This window comes from Oncorhynchus gorbuscha, linkage group LG02 (genome assembly GCF_021184085.1).
Source record: "Oncorhynchus gorbuscha isolate QuinsamMale2020 ecotype Even-year linkage group LG02, OgorEven_v1.0, whole genome shotgun sequence".
Classification (NCBI taxonomy): domain Eukaryota; kingdom Metazoa; phylum Chordata; class Actinopteri; order Salmoniformes; family Salmonidae; genus Oncorhynchus; species Oncorhynchus gorbuscha.
In genome coordinates this window covers 23,125,180-23,150,627 of record NC_060174.1, presented here as the reverse complement: position 1 = coordinate 23,150,627, position 25,448 = coordinate 23,125,180, and the positions used below count along the sequence as shown (strand labels likewise).

At 42.3% G+C, this 25,448-nt stretch overlaps 1 protein-coding gene across 1 annotated transcript in view; it reads right to left on the bottom strand.

The window, feature by feature from the left end:
• Positions 1–25,448, bottom strand: part of LOC123999373 (protein kinase C-binding protein NELL2-like) — a 92,732-nt gene that overhangs the window by 2,009 nt on the left and 65,275 nt on the right. Inside the window, exons 16-18 of the mRNA XM_046305060.1 lie at positions 6,998–7,138; positions 6,029–6,222; positions 5,108–5,284 (exon numbers count right to left, since the gene is read on the bottom strand). Of these exons, the coding sequence (XP_046161016.1) occupies positions 5,108–5,284; positions 6,029–6,222; positions 6,998–7,138 (512 nt within the window). The remainder of the gene's footprint in view (positions 1–5,107; positions 5,285–6,028; positions 6,223–6,997; positions 7,139–25,448) is intronic.

Sequence of the window (25,448 nt, the reverse complement as noted above, 5' to 3'; positions counted from 1 at the left end):
ATGGCCAGAAATGTTTTTGCTCATATATCTATAGGCCAACAATGCCTAATATATCATAGCCATTACAGATAACAAATCATAATTGCTAAATTGCCCATATACACTGAGTGTACAAAACATTATGCTCTTTCCATGACATAGACTGACCAGGTGAATCCAGGTGAAAGCTATGATTCCTTATTGATGTCACTTGTTAAATCCACTTCAATTAGTGTAGATGAAAAGGAGGAGACAGGTTAAAGAAGGATTTTTAAACCTTGAGACAATTGAGACATAGATTGTGTATGTGTGCCATTCAGAGGGTGAATGGGCAAGACAAAATACTGAAGTGCCTTTGAATGGGTTATCGTATTAGGTGACAGGCGCACCAGTTTGTGTCCAGAACTGCAACGCTGCTAGGTTTTTCACACTCAACAGTTTCCCATGTGTATCAAGAATGGTCCACCCCCAAAAGGACATCCAGCCAACTTCACAACTGTTGGAAGCATTGGAGTCAACAGGGCCAGCATCTCTGTGGAACGCTTTTGACACCTTGTAGAGCCCATGCCGACGATTTGATTTGATGAAACCATAATATCAACTGGTTATATTATCGTAGGACACAATCTTCAAAAAGGCAGTAAACTCAGCAATGGCCCTTGCTTGTGGAAGCCAATGGCTGCGCAATGGCACAGCCTTGTTTTGTTAATTTAGCAGACAAGATACTTATTTCCCGAGCCCAGTTCACAGTCAAGTAATATAACAGAATAAAATATGACAGAATATTTTTCCAGATGCGCATCTCGCTTTTGGAGCAGTTATTCTCAGAGGGATCAATTGAAAATGGGGTCAATTTGGCGAGTTGAAAGACCATTTTTCCAGGGTTACAAACCAAAATCGCTCTTCTTTTTGATATAAAGACCTTCAATTTACACTGAACAAAAATATAAACTCAACATTCAACAATTTCAATGATTTTACTGAGTTACAGTTCATATAAGGAAATCAGTCAACTGAAATAAATTCATATATGCCATAATCTATGGATTTCACATGACTGGGAATAGAGATATGCATCTGTTGGTCACAAACACCTTAAAGAGGTAGAGACGTGGATCATAAAACCAGTCAGTATCTGGTGTGAGCACCATTTGCTTCATGCAGCACAGCATTTCTTGATCAGTTGATCAGGCTGTTGATGGTGACCTGTTGAATGTTGTCCCACTTCTCTTCGACGGCGTGCGAAGTTGCTGGATATTGGCAGGAACTGGAACACGCTGTTGTTCACGTTGATCCATAACATCCCAAACATGCTGAGGCCATGGAAGAACTGGGACATTTTCAGCTTCCAGGAATTGTGTACAGATAATCATGCTGAAACATGAGGTGATGGTGGCGGATAAATGGCATAACAATGGGCCTCAGGATCGCGTCACGGTATCTCTGTGCATTAAAATCGCCATCGATAAAATGCAATTGTGTTCATTGTCCATAGCTTATGCCTGCCCATACCATAACCCCACCGCCACCATAGGGTACTCTGTTCACAATGTAGGAAATCAGCAAACCGCTCGCCCACACGAAGCCTTAAACACGGTCTGCCATCTCCCTGGTACAGTTGAAACCCGGATTAATCCGCAAATCAGCGTGCCAGTGACGATCAAAGGTGAGAATTTTCCCACTGAAGTCGGCTCCGACGCCGAACTGCAGTCTGTGTAACATGATAGAGCAGGAGCTCCCGTCCTGTAGATTTTCACTCTAACACTAATCTAGCACACCTGATTCTAATAATTAGCTGGTTGATAAGCTGAATGACATCAGTCAAAACTGGGGTTGGAGCAAAAACCCACAGGAGGGTAGCTCTCCAGGAACAGGGTTGAAGAACCCTGTGATAGAGTATGTGATGTCCTTCAATCACCTTCACATGAGCCCTGGCAGTTGGGTAAGTCACTGATAAGTTTCTAAATAGGCCACTCTTTCTCTTAAAAATAATCATGTTTTTAGATCTCAGTACGCTTTACAGAAGATGGTCCTATAAAAATGCATAAATGTTGCAGGATGTTTCAGGAGAATTACATTTACCAGTGAATTACATTTGGTTTAGGGAGCTTTGCCAGAAATGTTCCTTGGTTAGACAACAGCGTGGCGAACAACAACCATGTTTCAACCCTCCAAATCTAAGGTGAAAATAGTATCCTATACCCATTACGTCTAATACCTATAGTAGTAACTCGGAGATACATACGTCAAAGAGCCATATTCTGTCATTCAAATATTCACAAAAATACATGTAATTTAAAAGGGAATTTGTATCTTTGTCTTAGAGAATTGCTTTTCCGTTTCCCTGCTGAGCAGAGCAGGGCCAGTATGGTTCCTGCTCTGCTAACTGTGTAGGCATTCAAGGTTCATTTCACGTCGCGGTCACGCTTCTAGATCTCACGCGTATCTCTCACCATTCTCCTCCACTCCTCTCTTTCGTGTGCTGCTGTTTATACCATTTTGGCTGGTAGCTGTCTTTGTGTGTGTGTGTGTGTGCAACATGATGTATGTGTGTGCATGCATATGTTAATCACAGAAGGAGAGTAAGGTGGGAAGGCTGTATGTGTGGCTACAACATTCTGTTTGATCTGAGGGAAAAAAGAACCAACGGTAATGCCACTCCTCCGAGAGAACGGGCGGGCGGGAGAGAGCTGGCAGAACAACAAAGCTAAAGATGATTTATGGGTCGACGCAAAGGCAGATTGACACAAATGCAGCTAAGTGTTACTTTTATCTGGGAGTGGAATGGCCAGGGTGAATGCCAAGTGTGACATTTGCATTTAATAAACATATGGCTGGTGGTGAAGAGCGTCTGAAAGGCTTATTGAAGGCGGTAGGATGTGATGTTCTGTCAGATTTAGTATGAAATCCTCGTAAAAAAGCCTTCCTGTTGTTTGAACAGCAGGGATGCGGGAACCTAGGAAAAGGTCAACAGTGGAGAGAGTCAATGCAAACAGTGCACATTTCTCTGAGTAGATTCAATAGAGAACGCTCTTGACACATCGTAATTCAGTTATATACAGTGCCTTGCGAAAGTATTCGGCCCCCTTGAACCTTTTGCCACATTTCAGGCTTCAAACAAAGATATAAAACTGTATTTTTTTGTGAAGAATCACCAACAAGTGGGACACAATCATGAAGTGGAACGACATTTATTGGATATTTCAAACTTTTTTAACAAATCAAAAACTGTAAATTGGGCGTGCAAAATTATTCAGCCCCCTTAAGTTAATACTTTGTAGCGCCACCTTTTGCTGCGATTACAGCTGTAAGTCGCTTGGGGTATGACTATCAGTTTTGCACATCGAGAGACGGACATTTTTTCCCATTCCTCCTTGAAAAACAGCTTGAGCTCAGTGAGGTTGGATGGAGAGCATTTGTGAACAGCAGTTTTCAGTTCTTTCCACAGATTCTCGATTGGATTCAGGTCTGGACTTTGACTTGGCCATTCTAACACCTGGATATGTTTATTTTTGAACTATTCCATTGTAGATTTTGCTTTATGTTTTGGATCATTGTCTTGTTGGAAGACAAATCTCCGTCCCAGTCTCAGGTCTTTTGCAGACTCCATCAGGTTTTCTTCCAGAATGGTCCTGTATTTGGCTCCATCCATCTTCCCATCAATTTTAACCATCTTCCCTGTCCCTGCTGAAGAAAAGCAGGCCCAAACCATGATGCTGCCACCACCATGTTTGACAGTGGGGATGGTGTGTTCAGGGTGATGGGCTGTGTTGCTTTTACGCCAAACATAACGTTTTGCATTGTTGCCAAAAAGTTCAATTTTGGTTTCATCTGACCAGAGCACCTTCTTCCACATGTTTGGTGTGTCTCCCAGGTGGCTTGTGGCAAACTTTAAATGACACTTTTTATGGATATCTTTAAGAAATGGCTTTCTTCTTGCCACTCTTCCATAAAGGCCAGATTTGTGCAATATACGACTGATTGTTGTCCTATGGACAGAGTCTCCCACCTCAGCTGTAGATCTCTGCAGTTCATCCAGAGTGATCATGGGCCTCTTGGCTGCATGTCTGATCAGTCTTCTCCTTGTATGAGCTGAAAGTTTAGAGGGACGGCCAGGTCTTGGTAGATTTGCAGTGGTCTGATACTCTTTCCATTTCAATATTATCGCTTGCACAGTGCTCCTTGGGATGTTTAAAGCTTGGGAAATCTTTTTGCATCCAAATCCGGCTTTAAACTTCTTCACAACAGTATCTCGGACCTGCCTGGTGTGTTCCTTGTTCTTCATGATGCTCTTTGCGCTTTTAACGGACCTCTGAGACTATCACAGTGCAGGTGCATTTATACGGAGACTTGATTACACACAGGTGGATTGTATTTATCATCATTAGTCATTTAGGTCAACATTGGATCATTCAGAGATCCTCACTGAACTTCTGGAGAGAGTTTGCTGCACTGAAAGTAAAGGGGCTGAATAATTTTGCACGCCCAATTTTTCAGTTTTTGATTTGTTAAAAAAGTTTGAAATACCCAATAAATGTCGTTCCACTTCATGATTGTGTCCCACTTGTTGTTGATTCTTCACAAAAAATACAGTTTTATATCTTTATGTTTGAAGCCTGAAATGTGGCAAAAGGTCGCAAAGTTCAAGGGGGCCGAATACTTTCGCAAGGCACTGTATATTCCAGGGCATAGAGACCTGTGGACATAGAAACCTGTATACAGTACACACACACACACACACACACACACACACACACACACACACACACACACACACACACACACACACACACACACACACACACACACACACACACACACACACACACACACACACACACAGTATCTCCCATACATGAATCACGAAAGTACTGGTACTGGTATTCCCTATATATACTGTAGCTCCATTCTTGCGTATTTCATTTTATTCCTCTTGTGTTAGATAATATTTATTATTCTTTTTTTTCAACTCTGCATTGTTTGGAAAAGTTCGTAAGCAAGAATTTCACTGTAAAGTCTACACCAGTGGTATTCAGCGCATGTGATAAATACAATTTGATTTGATTTAAAGCAGAGTCCAGTACAGTGTGTTCTATCTATTTATAGGGTGTGTATTATTGGTACTCACCAGACACTGGCACTGCTGGCAGTTCTCCACCCAGGTGTCTCCACTGCCATAGGTCAGCAGGCCGTTCTGGTGCAGACACTGGCTGCTGAGGCGAGGGTCACACTCTGGACAGCAGAACAGGTCAGCTGTCGGGTTCTCACAGTCACACACCATCCTCCTGCACATCACCCGGCCAGTCTGCACAGAGGGGAGGGGGGCGATACAATGTCTGTCAATCAACTCTCAGTAACTTACTTTTTAAAAACTCTGCATTGTTGGTTAAAGGCTCGTAAGTAAGCATTTCTTGTTAAGGTCTACACCTGTATTCAGCGCATGTGACAAATACAATTTGAACAACTATTGTAAAGTACAGTCTCCATAACCCAAACTCAATATTTGCTAGTTGTTGACCTTGGTTATTGGTTGATTACACACACTCAATATTACCATTGCTCTCTACTAGCTGACCGTGAACATTACAAAACAATAACATGTTTCCTCATTTAACTGTTTGCTCAGCTGTTCAATACTACTAATTCTGACAGGCAGGTTCTCAATTTCTCCAATCAATTAAAATGACTAATTTCATTAAAGCTTAATTTCTGCCCTCCTCTTTAATCAAATGAATAATATGATGCTTGATTGTTAAATACCCGTACTAATCCTCTATAATCACCTGCAAGCATTCCCATACACCAGAAGTAAACGCTAAATGACTAAACAAGACTGTAGCCTAATAATGATTAGATAAATGTTAGGTTTTTTGCTTAATTAAAAACTAAGTTTTCCAAATAACTGGTTCTAGACACATCTAAATTCTTCAGACCTGTATTAATCATATAACTAACTGAATTAATAAAATCATCATAATGCTTTACATAACCAATAGAACACCCCTGACCTGATCATAGTTTTTTTCACCCATCATCCTCTCTGTCTCACCTGACAAGAGCAGACTGAGCACCTATCATTGTCCAGCACCCAGATCTGTCCATTGTGTTTGACTTTGTTGTCATGAATACAGTCTCCGGTGCAGTTCCTCCCGTGAGGGCACCTGCAGTCATAGCCCCCCTCTAAGTTGAAGCACACCGTGTCATTGGCACAGGTGTTCCTCCCCGTCTTGCATTCATTGATATCTGTAGGGAGCCAGAGAGATGACTTCAGGCATATGCTCAACAGAGGTCAAATGCTGTAGGTCATGCTTAAATTTACATGCATCTTACTGCTTTAAAAAATACAAAGGAAGCACATGTATTATATTCTAACAGCTCTCAGCCTCAGTAAACTAAAGTGGGCTTTCTTGTCAAAACACTCCGTAATTTCGTCCCACCAGAGACCATTTTTCATCAAATTATAACTGCATTTGGCTTTGTTCTTCACAGTATGTTCACCTCTCTGACAGTCTCTGATGTGCTCTGTGTGGATCGGCTAGACTTGACAGGTAACATTTGTCTATAGCGCAGACAGACAGACACAGAGCTGTAGTACTGTCACTACTGAGGCGTAACTGCATAAGGGTTTCCCTCCATTTTGACATGTGACAAGCTCTTGGCAGGCAGCTTCAGAGAATGTTCCAGAAAGATTGAATGAGCAGTAAAAAGCAGATAGGGATTTTGAGGTAAATGCACCAGTAATGGTATGTCCAGCCCAAACATATTGTTACCCACACCCGACAGCAAAAACAACTGGTCAAAAGAAGACCAAGGACATTTCTAGTTCTGCAATGGTTAGATGTGCTGCTATGGTCAATTTTAGAATACACTAGACTAGACTCATGGAAAAACAAACTAGTTTGTAGGTATACTCTATGTGATATCAATATAAATTATCATATGTGACTAGGTGAATAAAGATTGCCTACAACCGCAATGTTCCCTTTGGTCTTGTGATGAAAGGAGTGAATCAACTCACCTATGCACGACTCCCCATTAGTAGAGAACAAGCCGTTGTCGTGGTAGCCATCCAGACACTCGCAGTGGTACCACCCGGGCAAGTTGACACAGATGGCTTTGTCATCGCACTCCACGAAACCATGAAAACACTCATCGATGTCTGTCAGAGGGGGTGGGGGGGGGGAGAGAGAGAGAGAGAGAGAGAGAGAGCAGTGAGGACTAGAACTCATCTCCCTAAGTTTGGAACAGCGTATCGAATTTAGCTTCATTCTTGCCTGACAGGCATTTTCAACATTGACCGTGACAATTTATATAGACAAACAACTACTTGACCATCCATTTATTACAAAGGAATGAGGTGCAAATTAATTAAACATCTCAAATCAACTGGATTTATGTGAGTACTGAAAAAGAAGATGCCCTAATATTTCAACGAATATTTAATTAGACTGGATGAGAGAAGCTTAGCTAGTGATTACAGGATTGGGGCTAAATGTAAGAGCCCAGGTTGCAGAGTGATTAAATGTGTCTGTGTAGGCACGGATGGATTTTTTATGATTGTGTGCGTGTGTGATTCATTATCAGAGTCCCTCATTATGATAATTGCCCTGTACTATCAGTGACCTTCCCATTCAATTCCCCCAGAGTCCAGACAGAAAAGAACCCATCCTCTCTGCTCTTCCCCTTACTCCCCTCCCCTTTCGTATCCCCTGGAGGGCCCAGGTCAGGCCTCCTCGTCCCCTCATCCACTCCTCTACTCCTTCCCTCCATTCTCCTTTCCTTTCCTCTCTGCTCTTCCCCTTACTCCCCTCCCCTTTCGTCTCCTCTCCCTTCCTCTCCTCTTGTCCTCTTCCTCTGCTACAGCAGTAATAGGATTAAGATCTATTGGCTAATGAGCATTCACCCCTTTAAAATAATTTAACCAGCAGAAATGTTGTGGATATTAGGCACTTATCAGAGATAATTCACCCAAATTACATATTGGTTTCCTTACACTGTAAGCAGTCTATGGACAAGGTTTGACAGCAATCCAGGATTTTGGATTACTTTGTTTCCTAATGCTAATGTTTTAGGATTTGTGGCAAACATCTCATCCAAGTCTTGGTAGATGTCCAAATCTTCAAAAGGTATTTTGTTACATTACAGATTTATTCTAAAATGTACTACAGACAATACCCCATAATAACAAAGCAAAAACAGGTTTAGACATTTAAGCAAATGTGTAACAAATAAAAAGCTTTAATATTATATTTACATAAGTATTCCGACTATTAACTCAGTACTTTTTTGAAGCACCTTTGGCAGCTATTATAGCCTCGGGTTGTCTTGGTTATGACACTTCAAGCTTGATACACCTGTATTTGGGGAGTTTCTTCCATTCTTCTCTGCAGATCCTCTCGAGTTCTGTCAGGTTGGTTGAAGAGCGTCGCGGCACAGCTATTATCAGGTCTCTCCAGAGATGTTCGGGTGGGTTCAGGTCTAGGCTCTGGCTGGGCCACTCAAGGACAGAGACCTGTCCCGAAGCCACTCCCGCATTGTCTTGGCTGTGTGCTTAGGGCCGTTGTCCTGTTGGAAGTTGAACCTTCACCCCAGTCTGAGGTCCAAAGGGCTCTGGAGCAGGCTTTCATCAAGGATCTCTCTGTACTTTGCTCTGTTCATCTTTCCATCGATCATGACTAGTCTCACAGACCCTGTGGCTGAAAAACATCCCCACAGCATGATGATGCTGCCACCACCATGCTTCACCATAGGGATGGTGCCAGGTTTCCTCCAGACGTGACACTTGGCATTCAGGCCAAAGAATTCAATCTTGGTTTCACCAGACCAGATAATCTTGTTTCTCATAGTCTGAGAGTCCTTTAGGTGCCTTTTGGAAAACTCCAAGCGGACTGTCATGTGCCTTTTACTGCGGAGTGGCTTTCGTCTGGCCACTCTACAATAAAGGCCTGATTGGTGTAGTGCTGCAGAGATGGTGGTGCTTCTGGAAGGTTCTCCATCCCCACAGAGGAGGTCTGGAGCTCTGTCAGAATGACCCCTCTCCCCCGATTACTCACTTTGGCCAGGCGGCCAGCTCTAGGAAGAGTATTAGTTGTTCCAAACTTCTTCCATTTTAAGAATGATGGAGGCCACTGTGTTCTTGGGGACCTTCAATGCTGCAGAAATGCTTTGGTACCCTTCCCCAGATCTGTGCCTCGACACAATGGTGTCTCGGATGCTCTACAGACAATTCCTTCGACCTCATGGCTTGGTTATATAGACAGGTGCGTGCCTTTCCAAATCATGTCCAATCAATTTAATTTACCACAGGATGACTCCAATCAAGTTGTAGAAACATCTCAAGGATAATGGAAACAGGATGCACCTGAGTCTCATAGCAAAGGGTCTGAATACTTATGTAAATAAGGTATGTTTTTTTTATACATTTGAAAACATATTTGCAAACAATATTTTATCCATTTTTGAAAAAAGTCTAACGTAACAAAAAGGTGGAAAAAGTCAAGGGGTCTGAATACTTTCAGATTGCACTGTATAGATGATTTGATCTGTGTGTGCGAAAAATGCTAATATCGGTACCATGAATTGGATTTGTGTCACACTGTAGGAAAAAGGTATGTACAGTAAGATGAACTATGTTGAGAATACAGTATGTATATACACTGCTCAAAAAAATAAAGGAAACTAGATCTGAATTAATGAAATATTCTTATTATTTTTTTTTACATAGTTGAATGTGCTGACAACAAAATCACACAAAAATTATAAATGGAAATCAAATGTATCGGCCCATGGAGGTCTGGATTTGGAGCCTGTAGTCAGACACTACAGGCTGATCCAACTTTGATGTAATGTCCTTAAAACAAGTCAAAATGAGGCTCAGTAGTGTGTGTGGCCTCCACGTGCCTGTATGACCTCCCTACAACGCCTGGGTATGCTCCTGATGAAGTGGCTGATGGTCTCCTCCCAGACCTGAACTAAAGCATCCGCCAACTCCTGGACAGTCTGTGGTGCAACGTGGCGTTGGTGGATGGAGCGAGACATGATGTCCCAGATGTGCTCAATTGGATTCAGGTCTGGGGAACGGGCGGGCCAGTCTATAGCATCAATGCCTTTCTCTTGCAGGAACTGCTGACACACTCCAGCCACATGAGGTCTAGCATTGTCTTGCATTAGGAGGAACCCAGGGCCAACCGCACCAGCATATGGTCTCACAAGGGGTCTGAGGATCTCATCTCGGTACCTAAAGGCAGTCAGGCTACCTCTGGCAAGCACATGGAGGGCTGTGCGGCCCCCCAAAGAAATGCCACCCCACACCATGACTGACCCACCGCCAAACCGGTCATGCTGGAGGATGTTGCAGGCAGCAGAACATTCTCCACGGCGTCTCCAGACTCTGTCATGTCTGTCATATGTGCTCAGTGTGAACCTGCTTTCATCTGTGAAGAGCACAGGGCGCCAGTGTCGAATTTGCCAATCTCGTTGTTCTCTGGTAAATGCCAAACGTCCTGCACGGTGTTGGGCTGTAAGCACAATCCCCACCTGTGGACGTCGGGCCCTCATACCCCCCTCATGGAGTCTGTTTCTAACCGTTTGAGCAGACACATGCACATTTGTGGCCTGCTGGAGGTCATTTTGCAGGGCTCTGGCAGTGCTCCTCCTGCTCCTCCTTGCACAAAGGCGGATGTAGCGGTCCTGCTGCTGGGTTGTTGCCCTCCTACGGCCTCCTCCATATCTCCTTATGTACTGGCCTGTCTCCTGGTAGCGCCTCCATGCTCTGGACACTACACTGACAGACACAGCAAACCTTCTTGCACAGCTCGCATTGATGTGCCATCCTGGATGAGCTGCACTACCTGGGTCACTTGTGTGGGTTGTAGTCTCCGTCTCATGCTACCACTAGAGTGAAAGCAATGCCAGCATTCAAAAGTGACCAAAACATCAGCCAGGAAGCATAGGAACTGAGAAATGGTCTGGTCACCACCTGCAGAACCACTCCTTTATTGGTGTCTTGCTAAATGCCTATAATTTCCACCTGTTGTCTATTCCATTTGCACAACAGCATGTGAAATTTATTGTCAATCAGTGTTGCCTCCTAAGTGGACAGTTTGATTTCACAGAAGTGTGATTGACTTGGACTTACATTATGTTGTTTAATTGTTCCCTTTATTTTTTTGAGCAGTGTATAAAGTAAATAATCAATTAGTTATTTTTCAGAGATCAATTACATGTTGATAGAATAATGATGCAGGAATGCAAATCTCATCTGTTCCTAACTACAGAAACGATTTCAGAAAAATAAACATTACTTAAACATTATTAAAGTGACCAGTGTTCAATGACTCTGTACATAGGGTAGGAGTCTCTAAGGTGCAGGGCGAGGTACGGGGCGGAGGCCGGATAGTGATGACTGTTTAACAGTCTTATGGCCTGGAGATAGAAGCTGTTTTCCTTCTCTCTGTCCCAGCTTTGATGCACCTGTACTGTCTCTGCATGCTACATGGTAGCAGGGTGAACAGGCCATGGCTCGGGTAGCTGAAGTCCTTGATGATCTTCTTGGGCTTTATTTGACACCGGGTGCTGTAGATGTCCTTTAGGGCAGGTAGTGTGCCCCTGGTGATGCGTTGGGCGGACCACACTACCATCAGGAGAGCCCTGCGGTTGCGGACAGTGTAGTTGCCGTACCAGGCCATGATACAGCCTGACAGAATGCTCTCAATGATGCATCTGTAGAAGTCTTTGCCAAATTTCTTCAGCCTCTTGAGTTTGAAGAGGCTCTATGGCGCCGCCTTCACCACATTGTCAGGAGGGAGGGACTATTTTAGTTTCCCAGTGATGTTCACACCGAGGAATTTGAAGCTTTTGACCCTCTCCACTGTGGCCCCGTCCCTAGCATAAGTCTGCCAAGGCTCTCACCTCCTCCCTGGAGGCTTTCTCATCTTTGTTGGTAAACAGGCTGTTGTGTTGTCAGCAAACTTGATGATTGAGTTGGTGACGTGTGTATCCATGCGGTCATGACCGAACAGTGAGTACAGGAGGAAGCTGAACACGCACCTATGTGGGGCCCCCGTGTTGAGGATCAGTGTGGCGGTGTTGCTGCCAAACTTCACCACCTGGGTTCATCTAGTCACGAAGTCTAGGACCCAGTTGCAAAAAGAGGGGTTCAGTCCCAGATCTTAGTGATGCGCTTGGAGGGCAGTGTGAGGGCAGTGTGCAGTCCAATGGCGATTGAGTCATCCATAGATCTGTTGGGGCGGTATGGAAATTGTAGTGAGTCTAGGGTGTCAGATAAGGTGGAGGTTATATTGTCCTTAACTAGCCTCTCAAAGCACTTCATGATGACAGAAGTGAGTGCTTCCGGGCGATAGTCATTTAGTTAAGTTACCTTTGCTCTATGGGGAACAGGAACAATGGTGGACATCTTGAAGCAAGTGGGGACAACATACTGGGATAGGAAGAGATTGAATATGTATGTAAACACTCCAGCCAGCTGTACTGTTGTTTTGCATCTTTGATTTCCTTACGGAGGTCCTCGCTGGTCTGTTTGTACATGTCCATGTTGCCAGTCACCTTCTGGTGGATACATGTGGTGGTTTGCGATTTCAGTTTTGCCAAATGCTGCCATCTATCCACGTTGTTTGGTTTGGATAAGTTCTAAACGTCACAGTAAGAATAACATCTTCTATGCACTTCTTGATGAACCCAGTCACTGAGTCTGTGTATACATTGAAACTATTCCCAGAGGCAACCCATGATCAAAACAATCCTGAAGCATAGATTCTTATTGTTCAGACCAAAGTAAAACAAGACCTTACCACGGGTGCTTCCTGTTTAAGCTTCTGCTTATAGGCGGGGCAGAGCAGGATAGAGGTGTGATTTGATTTGCCGCATGGGAGGGCCTTGCAGTTGTCCCGGAAGTGAGAGTAACAATGGTCAAGCGTGTTGGTAGAATTTTGGGAGTGTTTTCCTCAGATTTCCTTTATCAAAGACCCCAGGTACAATAAATGTGGCCTCAGGAATTGCGGTTTCCAGTTTGCACAAAGTCAAATCAATCAAATTGTATTTGTCACATTTTTCGTAAACAACAGGTGTAGACTAATAGTGAAATGCTTACTTACAGGTCCTTTTCCAACAATGCAGAGTTAGAGATAATATACAGTACCATTCAAATGTTCGGATACACCTACTCATTCTAGCGATTTCTTTTTTTGGACTATTTTCTACATTGTAGAATAATATTGAAGACATCAAAACTATGAAATAATATGGAATCATGTAGTACCGAAAAAAAAGTGTTAAATCAAAATATATTTTATATTTGAGATTCTTCAAAGAAGCCACCCTTTGCCTTAAAGACAGCTTTGAACACAACCCTGTGGTTGTGGGCGGTGCAGTTGCCGTATCAGGCGGTGATACAGTCCGACAGGATGCTCTCAATTGTGCATCTGTAAACGTTTTAGGTGACAAGCCACATTTCTTCAGCGTTTTGAGGTTGAAGAGGTGCTGTTGCGCCTTCTTCACCACACTGTCTGTGTGAGGAGGAGCATTTCAGTTTGTCCGTGATGTGCCGAGGAACTTAAACCTTTCTACCCTCTCCACTGCTGTACCGTCGATGTGGATAGGGGGGTGCTCCCTCTGCTGTTTCCTGAAGTCCACGATCATCTGTTTTGTTGATGTTGAGTGAGAGGTTGTTTTCCTGACACCACACTCCGAGTGCCCTCACCTCCTCCCTATAGGCTTTCTCGTCATTGTTGGTAATCAAGCCTACTATCGCTGTGTCACCTGCAAACTTGATGATTGAGTTGGAGGAGTGCATGGCCAAGCAGTCATGGGTGAACAGGGAGTACAGGAGAGCGCTGAGCACGCACCCTTGTGGGGCCCCAGTGTTATTTCACCTTTATTTCAACAAGGAACACAGCCTGAGACCAAGGTTTCCTTTACAGCTGGGCCCTGCGTATACATATACAGTTTAAGTACAATGATTAAGAAATTACACAAGACAAACAAAACAGATAACACAAAAAATACAGCAGTAGATTGTTACATGTATACATAGGTTATTCTCCTAATAGCACAAGAACTTGTATTCCCCAAAGAAGTTACAAGCAATACAAAAATAAAACTCCTCCAATAAATGTTTAAAATGGGCATGTGGGACAAGATTCTCAAGTTTAAATTTGGTCTGCAAGCTATTCCATAAGCAAGGAGTGTAACAGGAAAAGGCAGCCAACTCTGTGGAGATCGCAGGGGCCTCAAGTGTAATCCATGCTTGAGACCTGGTTTTATAAATTATAATTATAATGTTGATGAGTGATGATAAATAAGAAGGTAGTTTATTCAGAAGTGCTTTATAGACAAAAAGGAGAGCATGTTGTTCTCATCTCATGGACAGCAAAGTCCAACCCACAATTGGGCATGTCCCAGTCCGTGTGATCAAAACAATCTTGAAGTGTGGATTCCGTGTTGAGTTCTGTAGCTAGCACCCATAATAAACCAAAGCGCGCAATTTTATTTTATCTTCATTTAACTAGGCAAGTCAGTTAATAACAAATTCTTATTTTCAATGACAGCCTAGGAACAGTGGGTTAAACTGCCTGTTCAGGGGCAGAATGACAGAAATGTACCTTGTCAGCTTGGGGGTTTGAACTTGCAACCTTCTGGTTACTAGTCCAACGCTCTAACCACTAGGCTACCCTACCACCCCAAAATGATAAGTAGCATCCAGCAGTTTCAGTGTGGATGTCGTAGAATGCATGTAGATAATATCCCCACAATCTATAACAGACATAAAAGTAGCTTGAGGATCAGCAAAGTGGAGATGTTGTTTCCTACCTTCACCACCTGGGGGCGGCCCATCAGGAAGTCCAGGACCCAATTGCACAGGGCGGGGTTGAGACCCATGGCCTCAAGCTTAATGATTAGCTTGGCGGGTACTATGGTGTTGAATGCTGAGCTGTAGTCAATGAACAGCATTCTGACATAGATATTCCTCTTGTCCAGATGGGATAAGGCAGTGTGCAGTGTTTTGGCAATTGCGTCATCTGTGGACCTATCGGGGCAGTACGCAAATGGAAGTGGGTCTAGGGTGATAGGTAAGGTGGAGGTGATATTATCCCATTATCCTTCTTAGGTACAGGAACAATGGTGGCCATATTGAAGCTTGTGGGGACAGCAGACTGGGATAGGGAGAGATTGAATATGTCCGTAAACAAAACAGCCAACTGGTTTGCGCATGCTCTGAGAACGTGACTAGGGATGCCGTGCGGGCAGGCAGCCTTGCAAGGGTTAACACGTTTAAAATGCCTTACTTCGGCCAGGGAGAAGAAGAGCCCACAGTCCGTGTTAGCGGGCCGCATCAGTGGCACTGTATTCTCCTCAAAGCGGGAAAATGTGTTTAGTTTTTGGAAGCATGACATCGGTGTCTGTGGCGTGGCTGGTTTTCTTTTTGTAGTCTGCGATTTTCTGTAGACCCTGCCATACACGTCTCGTGTCTGAGCTATTGAATTGCGACTCCACTTTGTCTCTATACTGACATTTCCCTTATTTGATTGCTTTGCGGAGGGAATAAGTACACCGTTTGTATTTGTCCATATTCCCAGTCACCTTTCCATGGTTAAATGTGATGGTTCGCGCTTTCAGTTTTGCGCAAATGACGACATCTGTCCACGGTTTCTGGTTAGGGTAGGTTTTAATAGTCACAGTGGGTACAACATCTCCTATGCACTTCCTTAAACTCACTCACCAAATCAGTGTATAAATCAATATTATTCTCTGAGGCTATTTCCGGGCATGTCCCATTCCGTGTGATCAAAACAATCTTGAAGTGTGGATTCCGATTGGTAAGACCAGTGTAGAATAGTCCTTACCACGGGTACGTCTTGATGGAGTTTCTGCCAATAGGAAGGGAGGAGCAAAATGGAGTCTTGGTCAGATTTGCCAAAAGGAGGGCGGGGGAGGGCCTTTTATGCATCATGGAGGTAGCAGGGATCCAGTTTTATGCCAGTGATACAATCAATATGCTGATAGAATTTAGGTAGCCTTGTTCTCAAATGTGGTTTGTTAAAATCCCCAGCTACAATAAATGCAGCCTCAGGACATATGGTTTCCAGTTTGCATAAAGTCCATTGAAGTTACTTGAGGGCCGTTGTGGTATAGGCTTGAGGGGGGTATATACACGGATGTGACAACAACCGAAGAGAATTCTCTTGTGAGATAATACGGTCAGCATTTGATTTTCAGGGATTCTAGGTCAGGTGAACAAAAGGACTTGAGTTCCTGTATGTTGTTACAATTACACCATAAGTCGTTAATCATGAAACATACATCCCGCCCTTCTTCTTCCTGGAGAGATGTGTACTCCTGTCGGCACGATGCACTGAGAATCCCGGTGGCTGTACTGACTCCGACAACATATCACGATAGAGCCATGTTTCTGTGAAACATAGTATGTTACAATCCCTGATGTCTTTCTGGAAAGCAACCCTAGCCCTAATTTTGTCTATCTTGTTATCTAGAGACTGGACATTAGCGAGTAATATACTCGGAAGCTTTGGGTGGTGTACGAAAACTGCAAAATTCGCTATGAACTCATAGCGAGGCGGCACTCTCTGTCGGTGCCATCTTGGTTAGTGCCTGGTATGGCAACTGCTCATCCCCCGACCGAAAGGCACTACAGAATGTAGTGCGTACGGCCCAGTACATCACTGGGGCCAAGCTTCCTGCCGTCCAGGACATCTACACCAGGCGGTGTCAGAGGAAGGCCCAAAAATTGTCAAAGATTCCAACCACCCTGGACACGACAAGCGGTACCTGAGCACCATGTCTAGGTTTTTTTTTTGCTGGTGACACTGTCAGTGATTTATTTCGAATTCAAGACACGCTTAATCAGCATGGCTACCACAGCATACTGCAGCGATACGCCATTCCATCTGGTTTGTGCTTAGTGGGACTATCATTTGTTTTTCAACAGGACAATAACCCAAAACACCTCCAGGCTGTGTAAGTGCTATTTGACCAAGAAGGAGAGCGATGGAATGCTGCGTCAGATGACCTGGCCTCCACAATCACCTGACCTAAACCCAATTGAGATGGTTTGGGATGAGTTGGACTGCAGAGTGAAGGAAAAGCATCCAACAAGTGCTCAGGATATGTGGAACTCCTTCAAGACTGTTGGAAAAGCATTCCAGATGAAGCTGGTTGAGAGAATGCCAAGAGTGTGCAAAGCTGTCAAGGCAAAGGGTGACTACTTCGAAGAATCATGATTTCATGTGTGTTATTTAATAGTTTTGATGTCTTCACTATTATTCTACAATGTAAAAAATAATTTTGTTTTTAAACCATTGAATCAGTAGATTTTTCCAACCGTTGGACTGGTTCTATATATAAAATGAATAAATATACAGTGAAAAACGAATAACGATCACTAAATTAAAATGGTTATATACAGGGAGTACCAGAACCAAATCGATGCGAAGGGGTACGAGGTAATTGAGGTTGCTTTGTACATATAGGTAGGAGTAAAGTGACTCGTCAACATGATAGATAGACAGTAGTAGCAGCGTATGTGGTGAGTGTGAAAGTGTGTGTGTGGCATTAGTATGCATGTGTTAGAGTATGTAGTGTGTGTGTGTTTCGCTGTTAGTGTAAGTATGTGTGAGTTTGTGGGTAGAGTGTGCATAGAGTCAGTGCCTTCCTCTGATAGCACTTGGTATGAAGCTCCTGGATGGTAGGAAGCTCGGCCCCTGTGATGTACTAGGTGGTACTCACCACCGTAGTGCCTTGCCTTGCAGTTGCCGTACCAAGCGGTGATGCAGACAGTCAAGATGCTCTCAATGGTGCAGCTGTAGAACTTTGAGGATCTGAGGGCCCATGCCAAATCTTTTCAGCCTCCTGAGTGGGAAGAGGCACTGTTGTACCCTCTTCACAGTGATGTGGGTTTGTGTGCACCATGTTAATTCCTTAGTGATGTGGACACCGTGGAACTTGGATCTCTTGACACGCTCCAATACGGGCCCCATCAATGTGGATGGGGGTATGCTCGGCCCTCCATTTCCTGTAGTCCATAATCAGCTCCTTTGTCTTGCTGACGTTGAAGTCCAGTGTAATGATTCCGTAAAACAGAGTATGCTACAGTCCCCTATGTCTCAATGAAAGGAGATCCTGGCCCTGAGCTTGTCTACATTATTGTCCAGGGACTGAACGTTTGCGAGTACTATACTTGGAAGCGGTGGGTTGTTTGCTCGCTGCCTGACTAGAACCACACTTCTCCTCCCTTTTCTCTGGCGTCAACATTTGGGTGTAGCACCCAGGATGAATGGGGCTGCCTCGGGAAGTCCCAACAAAGGATCCAGGTCAGGGAAGTAAAATTTCCGGTCAAATTTCTCGAGTGACCTCCAAACGAATGTCCAAACATTATTTTTGGTTGTAGGACATAATACTTAACATTCTGAGCAAATCATTTTAACCTCTTGGAGATAGGGCTGAATACTGCCCCCTTTGGAGGAAGTGCGTGCCCATAGTAAACTGAAAATCTTTTTTCCCAAAATTGCTAATATATGATAATTATTATTGAATAGAAAACACTCGAAAGTTTCTAAAACCGTTTAAATTATGTCTGTATGTAAAGCAGAACTCTCAGGGCAGCCATTCTCCCAAACTCTCTCTTGGCAACAGAAAGTTGGGCCAACTTTGACGTCATTGACCCACCCTTCCCAAGCAGCTAGCGATCTGGGAACAGTTTGTATGTGTTTAGTGCGATGTCTGCTTTCAAATGGCGCGTTCATTGTGAGAATCTCGCGCGCCCTTGTCCTTTGGCGGGCAAAAACGTTCGGGTCACTCAAAAATACATGCACTCTATTGCGCGCGGCCGATTTGTGGCGCTTTCTTTTCCAAGAAACACCAATTGATGTCGGTTTGTTTGTTCGCGCTGATCATTGTTTTACATGTTAAAAACATCATAAAGCTCGATTCTGCACTTAGTTTGACCAGTTTAGTCGACATATAATATGTAATTTTGAAGTTTTGATGCACAAGAGTGCGGGACCAGAAGTCATTTTGGGTGCATTTCAGCTGAAGCTGTTAGCATATGCTAATACAGAGACACACAACTTGAAACCAAACGATGTATTGGGTAAGTATGACTCCTTCTACGTCTTCTGATCAAAGGTAAGGGAATATTTATGTGGTTATTTTGGGTTTCTGTGGACTCCAAACGTAGGAGACATACTGCTAATATCTGAGCGCCGTCTCAGTATAGCCTAGTGAACGAATTCTGTAACGTTAAAAATAAATGTAACACAGCGGTTGCATTAAGAAGAAGTGTATCTTTGTAACTATATGTAGAACATGTATATTTAGGCATTTTTTTATTGCTCGTTATCTGACGTTATCTGTCGGAGCTATCATCATTTCTCCGGACATTTGAGTAGCATTTTTTGAAATGTCGTCAATGTAAACAGAGATTTATGGATATAAATGGCATATTATTGAAAAAAACATAAATGTACTGTGTAACATGTCATATTACTGTCATCTGATGAAGATTTTCAAAAGGTTAGTGAATTATTTATTTTTTAATCCTACTTTAAAATTTTATATTTTCTGGGACAAAATGGCTGCCTCTTGTCTTTTGTTTTGGTGGTGATCTAATATAAATATGTGCTATGTTTTCACCGTAAAACATTTTAGAAATCTGACTTGCTGGGTAGATGCACAACGTGTTTATCTTTCATTTGAGCTATTAGACTTGTTAATGTGTGGAGGTTAAATATTTCTAAGAATATTTTTTTGCATTTTGCGTTATGGTAATGAGCTTGAGCCGTAGTCACGATCCCGGATCCGGGATGGGTCTCCGCAATAGCACAAAAAAAGCTAACTACAGCACCTTGCCACTATAATGAATACTCAGCGAGAAAAAAGTGGAGATTCACATGCAGAGCGCGGCAGGTGGTTATTTCACCTTTACAGAAGGCAAGACTCTTGGTCACAGGCAGGCAATGGTCATACACAGGTAGGCAAACAGGCAGGTGAATCAGAACTAGGACTGAAGGCAATAACTGGTTCTCACAAACGAGCTAGGAAAAGGCTTAGTAGAGTTAAAATGAACAATACCTCAAAGGCACAAACAGAATGAATTGAACTAAATAAGGAGCTGATGAGACCAGATGAGTAACTAAACACAGGTGACATCAATGAACAAAAATAAAAGACAGGGCTACGTTCAAGAACACAACAAAACAGAACACACGGTTGACTAAGGAAATAAATGCAGACCCTTACAGCCACCTTGTCAACTAAAATCATATGGTAACACCAAAAATAATAACCAGCCTTGAAATTAATCATATTCTCTCGTCTCTCAGTCATAAAGTGAAATCTCTCATGATCTTTGCTGCCAGTGAATTTCCGTTGACAGAGCTTGGCATGCTTTGAAATAAAGAAGCGGCATGTGGTCTCAAGCCAGGATGGGGAAGGGGGAAAAAAGAATCTATTGAAATGATATTTTCTCCAATCTAACTGTATGGAATTTTTCAAAGAAAGATGGAGTTACTATTTATAACCAACCTAGAGGGAATGCAGTTCTAAATATACACAAATTGAACTATTTCCAGCGTATATTCATTCAAACTGTTCTGTTGCTATGCCTAAATGCCCTGCAATGGTGACAGGAGGTCACATTTTCAATTAAACGTTTCACCCTCTACTTCCTTTATGTGACACCACAGCTGTCGATCACAATTACAACAAAGCACTTCCGAGTCCTTTGTAAAATTGATGGTGGGTCTAAATATACCTTCTCAAACGACTGCTTCCTGTCACGTCTGAATTAGACTTGTCACGAAAGCACGGCACATGCGTAAATTCCCCCTTACATTCTACAATTCTTAATTTACCATCAAGAGAAATAACAATATGGGCATTTCATGTGAAAATAACCTATTCCTGGTGAGAGGAAGGAAATTAAATGAATATTAATGCATGAGGTAGAATGACTGTGAATAACTATAAGCAGTGGCAGTGCCTGACTCAAGTCTGTGAATCATATTTTATTACATCTTGGCCGTAAATGGTAAAATATTTTATTTTCAGTGAAAAACAATGGCTACCGAAAGAGAGAGCGATAGCGAATGGAGACAGAAACAGGGGGAGAGAAAGGGATAAACAAAGATGGAAAGAAAGAACAAACGATGGATCAACGACGGAGGGAGGGAGGGAGGTGGAGGGAGAGAGCTGATGGGACAGACATGGTTATTTCTCTCGTTATGGTGAGCGACATGCTTGAAACAAAGTCTCTATTTAAACAGCACTCCAAAGGCACTCAACTACTTGGTTGATGCTTTCTCTTACCTTTCCTCCTATTTGTTACACTGGCACTTCCTCCTACTCAACCGGATGGACAATTACTGAGGATGGTAGCAGACTATTGTCACTCCTATTTCCCATGAATTCTAAGCCTACGGGAAAGTGTGTGCCCTCAGGCCGGGAGGAAAGCAAACACTGGGCGTAAAGGGTCCATATATCTTTACAGGACAAGTTTTTGATATTCCAGAGAATACAGACCATTTCCAATGCATATTTTGAGTTTTGTAGATATGCACCTTATCCTGACAAATTCTGAATCCAGATGTATCTTTTACTCCGAATATCACATATTGACATTTCCTATGGCTGGATATGGACTCATTCAATATCGTGAGACATGACATCCTATTTTCTCTCTTCATGTTAACAAATACTGACTGTATACATCCAACCTGGTCTCAGAGCATTTTGTATTATTCTGTACAAGACACTCCATTTATACTGATAAAAAATATAAAACGCAACATACAACTATTTCAAAGATTTTACTGAGTTTTATAGTTAATATGAGGGAATCTGTCAATTGAAATAAATTCATTAGGCCCTAATGTATGGATTTTACATGACTGGGAATACAGATACAGTGCATTCGGAAGTATTCAGACCCCTTGAATTTTTTCACATTCTTATGTTACAGCCTTATTCTAAAATGGATTACATTGTTTTTCCCCCCTCATCAATCGACACACAATACCCTATAATTAAAAAAAATTTGACCTTTATTTTACTAGACAAGTCAGTTAAGAAAAAATTCTTATTTTCAATGACAGCCTAGGAACAGTGGGTTAACTGCCTGTTCAAGGGCAGAACGACAGATTTTGTACCTTGTCAGCTCGGGTATTTGAACTTGCAACCTTTCGGTTACTAGTCCAATGCTCTAACCTCTAGGCTACCCTGCCGCCAAAGCAAAAACAGGTTTAGACATTTTTGCAAATGTATTCAGATACTTTATTCAGTACTTTGTTGAAGCACCTTTGGCAACGATTACAGCCTTGAGTCTTCTTGGGTATGACACAATAAGCTTTGCACACCTGTAATTGGGTAGTTTTTCCCATTCTTCTCTGCGCCAGGGCCTCCCACTCCTCTTTCTATTCTGATTAGAGCCAGTTTGCACTTTCTGTGAAGGCAGTAGTACACAGCATTGTACCAGATCTTTAGTTTCTTGTCAATTTCTCACATGGAATATCATTCATTTCTCAGAACAAGAATAGACTGACGAGTTTCCGATGAAAGTTCTTTGTTTCTGGCCATTTGAGCCTGTAATCGAACCCACATATGCTGATGCTCCAGATACTCAACTAGTCTAAAGAAGGCCAGTTTTATTGATTCTTTAAATCAGAACAACAGTTTTCAGCTGTGCTAACATAATTGCAAAAGGGTTTTCTAATGATCAATTAGCCTTTTAAATGATAAACTTGGATTAGCTAACACAACGTGCCATTGGAAAACAGGAGTGAGGGTTGCTGATAATGGGCCTCCGTACGCCTATGTAGATATTCCATTTAAAAAATCTGCCGTTTCCAGCTGCAATAGTCATTCACAACATTAACAATGTTTACACTGTATTTCTGATCAAGTTGATGTTATTTTAATGGGCAAAAATGTGCTTTTCTTTAAAAAAAATACATTTCTAAGCAACCCCAAACTTTTGAACGGTAGTGTACACTGTATTCTAAACCATCGATTGCATCTTAGCCTATGCCGCTCTGACATTGCTCATCCATATATTTATATGTATAAATTCTTATTCCATTCCTTACTTAGATGTGTGTATTAGGTATTTGTTGTGGAATTGTTAGATATTACTTGTTAGATATGGCTGCACTGTCGGAACTAGAAGCACAAGCATTTCTCTACACTTGCAATAACATCTGCTAACTATGTGTATGTGACCAATAACATTTGATTTGAGAGTCTTTTAGGTGCCTTTTGGCAAACTCCAAGAGTGTTGTCATGTGCCGTTTACTGAGGGGTGGTTCCATCAGGCCACTCTACTATAAAGACCTGATTGATGGTGTGCTGCAAAGATGGTTGTACTTCTGTAAGGTTCTCCCATCTCCACAGAGGAACTCTGGAGCTCTGTCAGAGTGACCATCGGGTTCTTGGTCACCTCCCCGACCAAGGCCCCTCTTCCCCCGATTGCTCAGTTTGGCTGGGAGTCTTGGTGGTTCCAAACTTATTCCAATTAAGAATGATAGAGGCCACTGTGTTCTTGGACCTTCAATGATGCAGAAATGTTTTGCTACTCTTCCCCAGATCTGTGCCTCGACACAATCCCGTCTCTGAGCTCTACGGACAATTTCTTCGACCTCATGGCTTGGTTTTTGCTCTGACCTGCACTGTCAACTGTGGGACCTTATATAGACAGGTGTGAGCCTATCCAAATCATGTCCAATCAATTGATTTTACCACAGGTGGACTCCAAGTTGTAGAAACATGTCAAGGGTGATCAATGGAAACAGGATGCACCTGAGCTCAATTTTGTGTCTCATACAATTTTTGTGTCTCATACAATTTTGTGTCTAAATACTTATGTAAATAAGGTATTTCTGTTTTTATTTTTTACGAATTTGCAAACATTTCAAAGAAACTGTTTTAGCTTCGTCATTATGGAGTATTGTGTGTAGATTGATGAGGAAAACATTTTATTTAATCAATTTATAATAGGGCTGTAACATAACAAAATATGGAAAGGATCTCATCACAGTATCTCTGTGCATTCAAATTGCCATTGATAAAATACAGTTGTGTTTGTTGTCCGTAGCTTATGCATTCCCATACTATAAACCCACCACCACAGGGCAGTGTGTTCACAACGTTGACATCAGCAAGCCACTCGCCCACACGATGCCAAACACGTGGTCTGCAGGTTGTGAGGCTGGTTGGACATGTCAAACCTTTAACTGCAGTGGGCTAAATCAAGGTCACACAGTGTTTCTTTATAGTCTTAAACAAATCAACTTTGAAACAAAAGTATACACCTCACACATATGGTTATGGGCTTAAAAAAGATACCTGTACCATATCAAATATAGAGTTTGAATGTATTCAATATTACACTTCATATACATCACAGAAGACTTCAATTTAAAAAAAAATGTTAGACATAGAAACACCCTAGTAATTATTTTTTGTATGTTCATTAATTATTAACATTCCACCCATGAGGCCACTAGAGGGCTCTTTGGTCATTCGACTGCAGGAGAGGGCTACATAAACATTTATTTTTAGCAAAGATTTGCCTACATTTTAAATTTTGTGATGGGAGTTCTGGATTTGCTGTGCTGCATATTTTAAACAGAAATAGCAAAGTGTTTTGTGCTTTGTAAAACCTACTACTGAATATGGTGCAAATGTATGCTCAGATATGTCACCATCATATGTGAAGAAGTATGATGATTTTCGGCACCTGAACAGGTAAAATCATTTGGTCACTAGGCATTTAATGAGTTGGATTTAGCCCTTTTCAATCAGACATGTGAGGATGAATATTACATATCATTTAAGGATAACTATTGAAGAAATTCAGTATTAAAAAACATATATATAAATGATTAGGTAACCAAAGATATGATACATTTCTGAAAATATGTAAGCGGGTGCACGCGCATCAGGTGTGTGTCTTGAACATATGTCGTGGAAGGATCAGAATTTGTTGGTAACATTTGTAAGATGTTTAATATTCATCAAATGTGTGTAAGTTACTTCTCATAAGAATGTATTTTGTTGTACTATAGTGGGGGCCATTGGCAGTTATCTGTTCTATGTCAGGACTAAGTTGCATGGGCCACAGAGAGGGGAGAGGTCAAAGTGTCATGATGTGTAAACATATATTTTACTCCCTACCTTTTCTAGTGGGGAAAGAAGGGTTGCAGTGTCTGGAATCATTCTATGCTCCCTCTTATTGTTGTTTCTATCTTAACCTATAGCCTCATTCTCCTCTCCGTGAGTTTGTCCAGGAGTTTGTATTTAGAGTGGGTTGTATCTAAATTACCATTTGATATATGCCTGTTGATATGGAGGATTTGGTTTATGGTTCTGGGGTTTGGGAAAGGAGACAAAGCTGAACGATGAATTATGTCTATGCTGTCTGACTATGTGTGTCTTTGCTATTA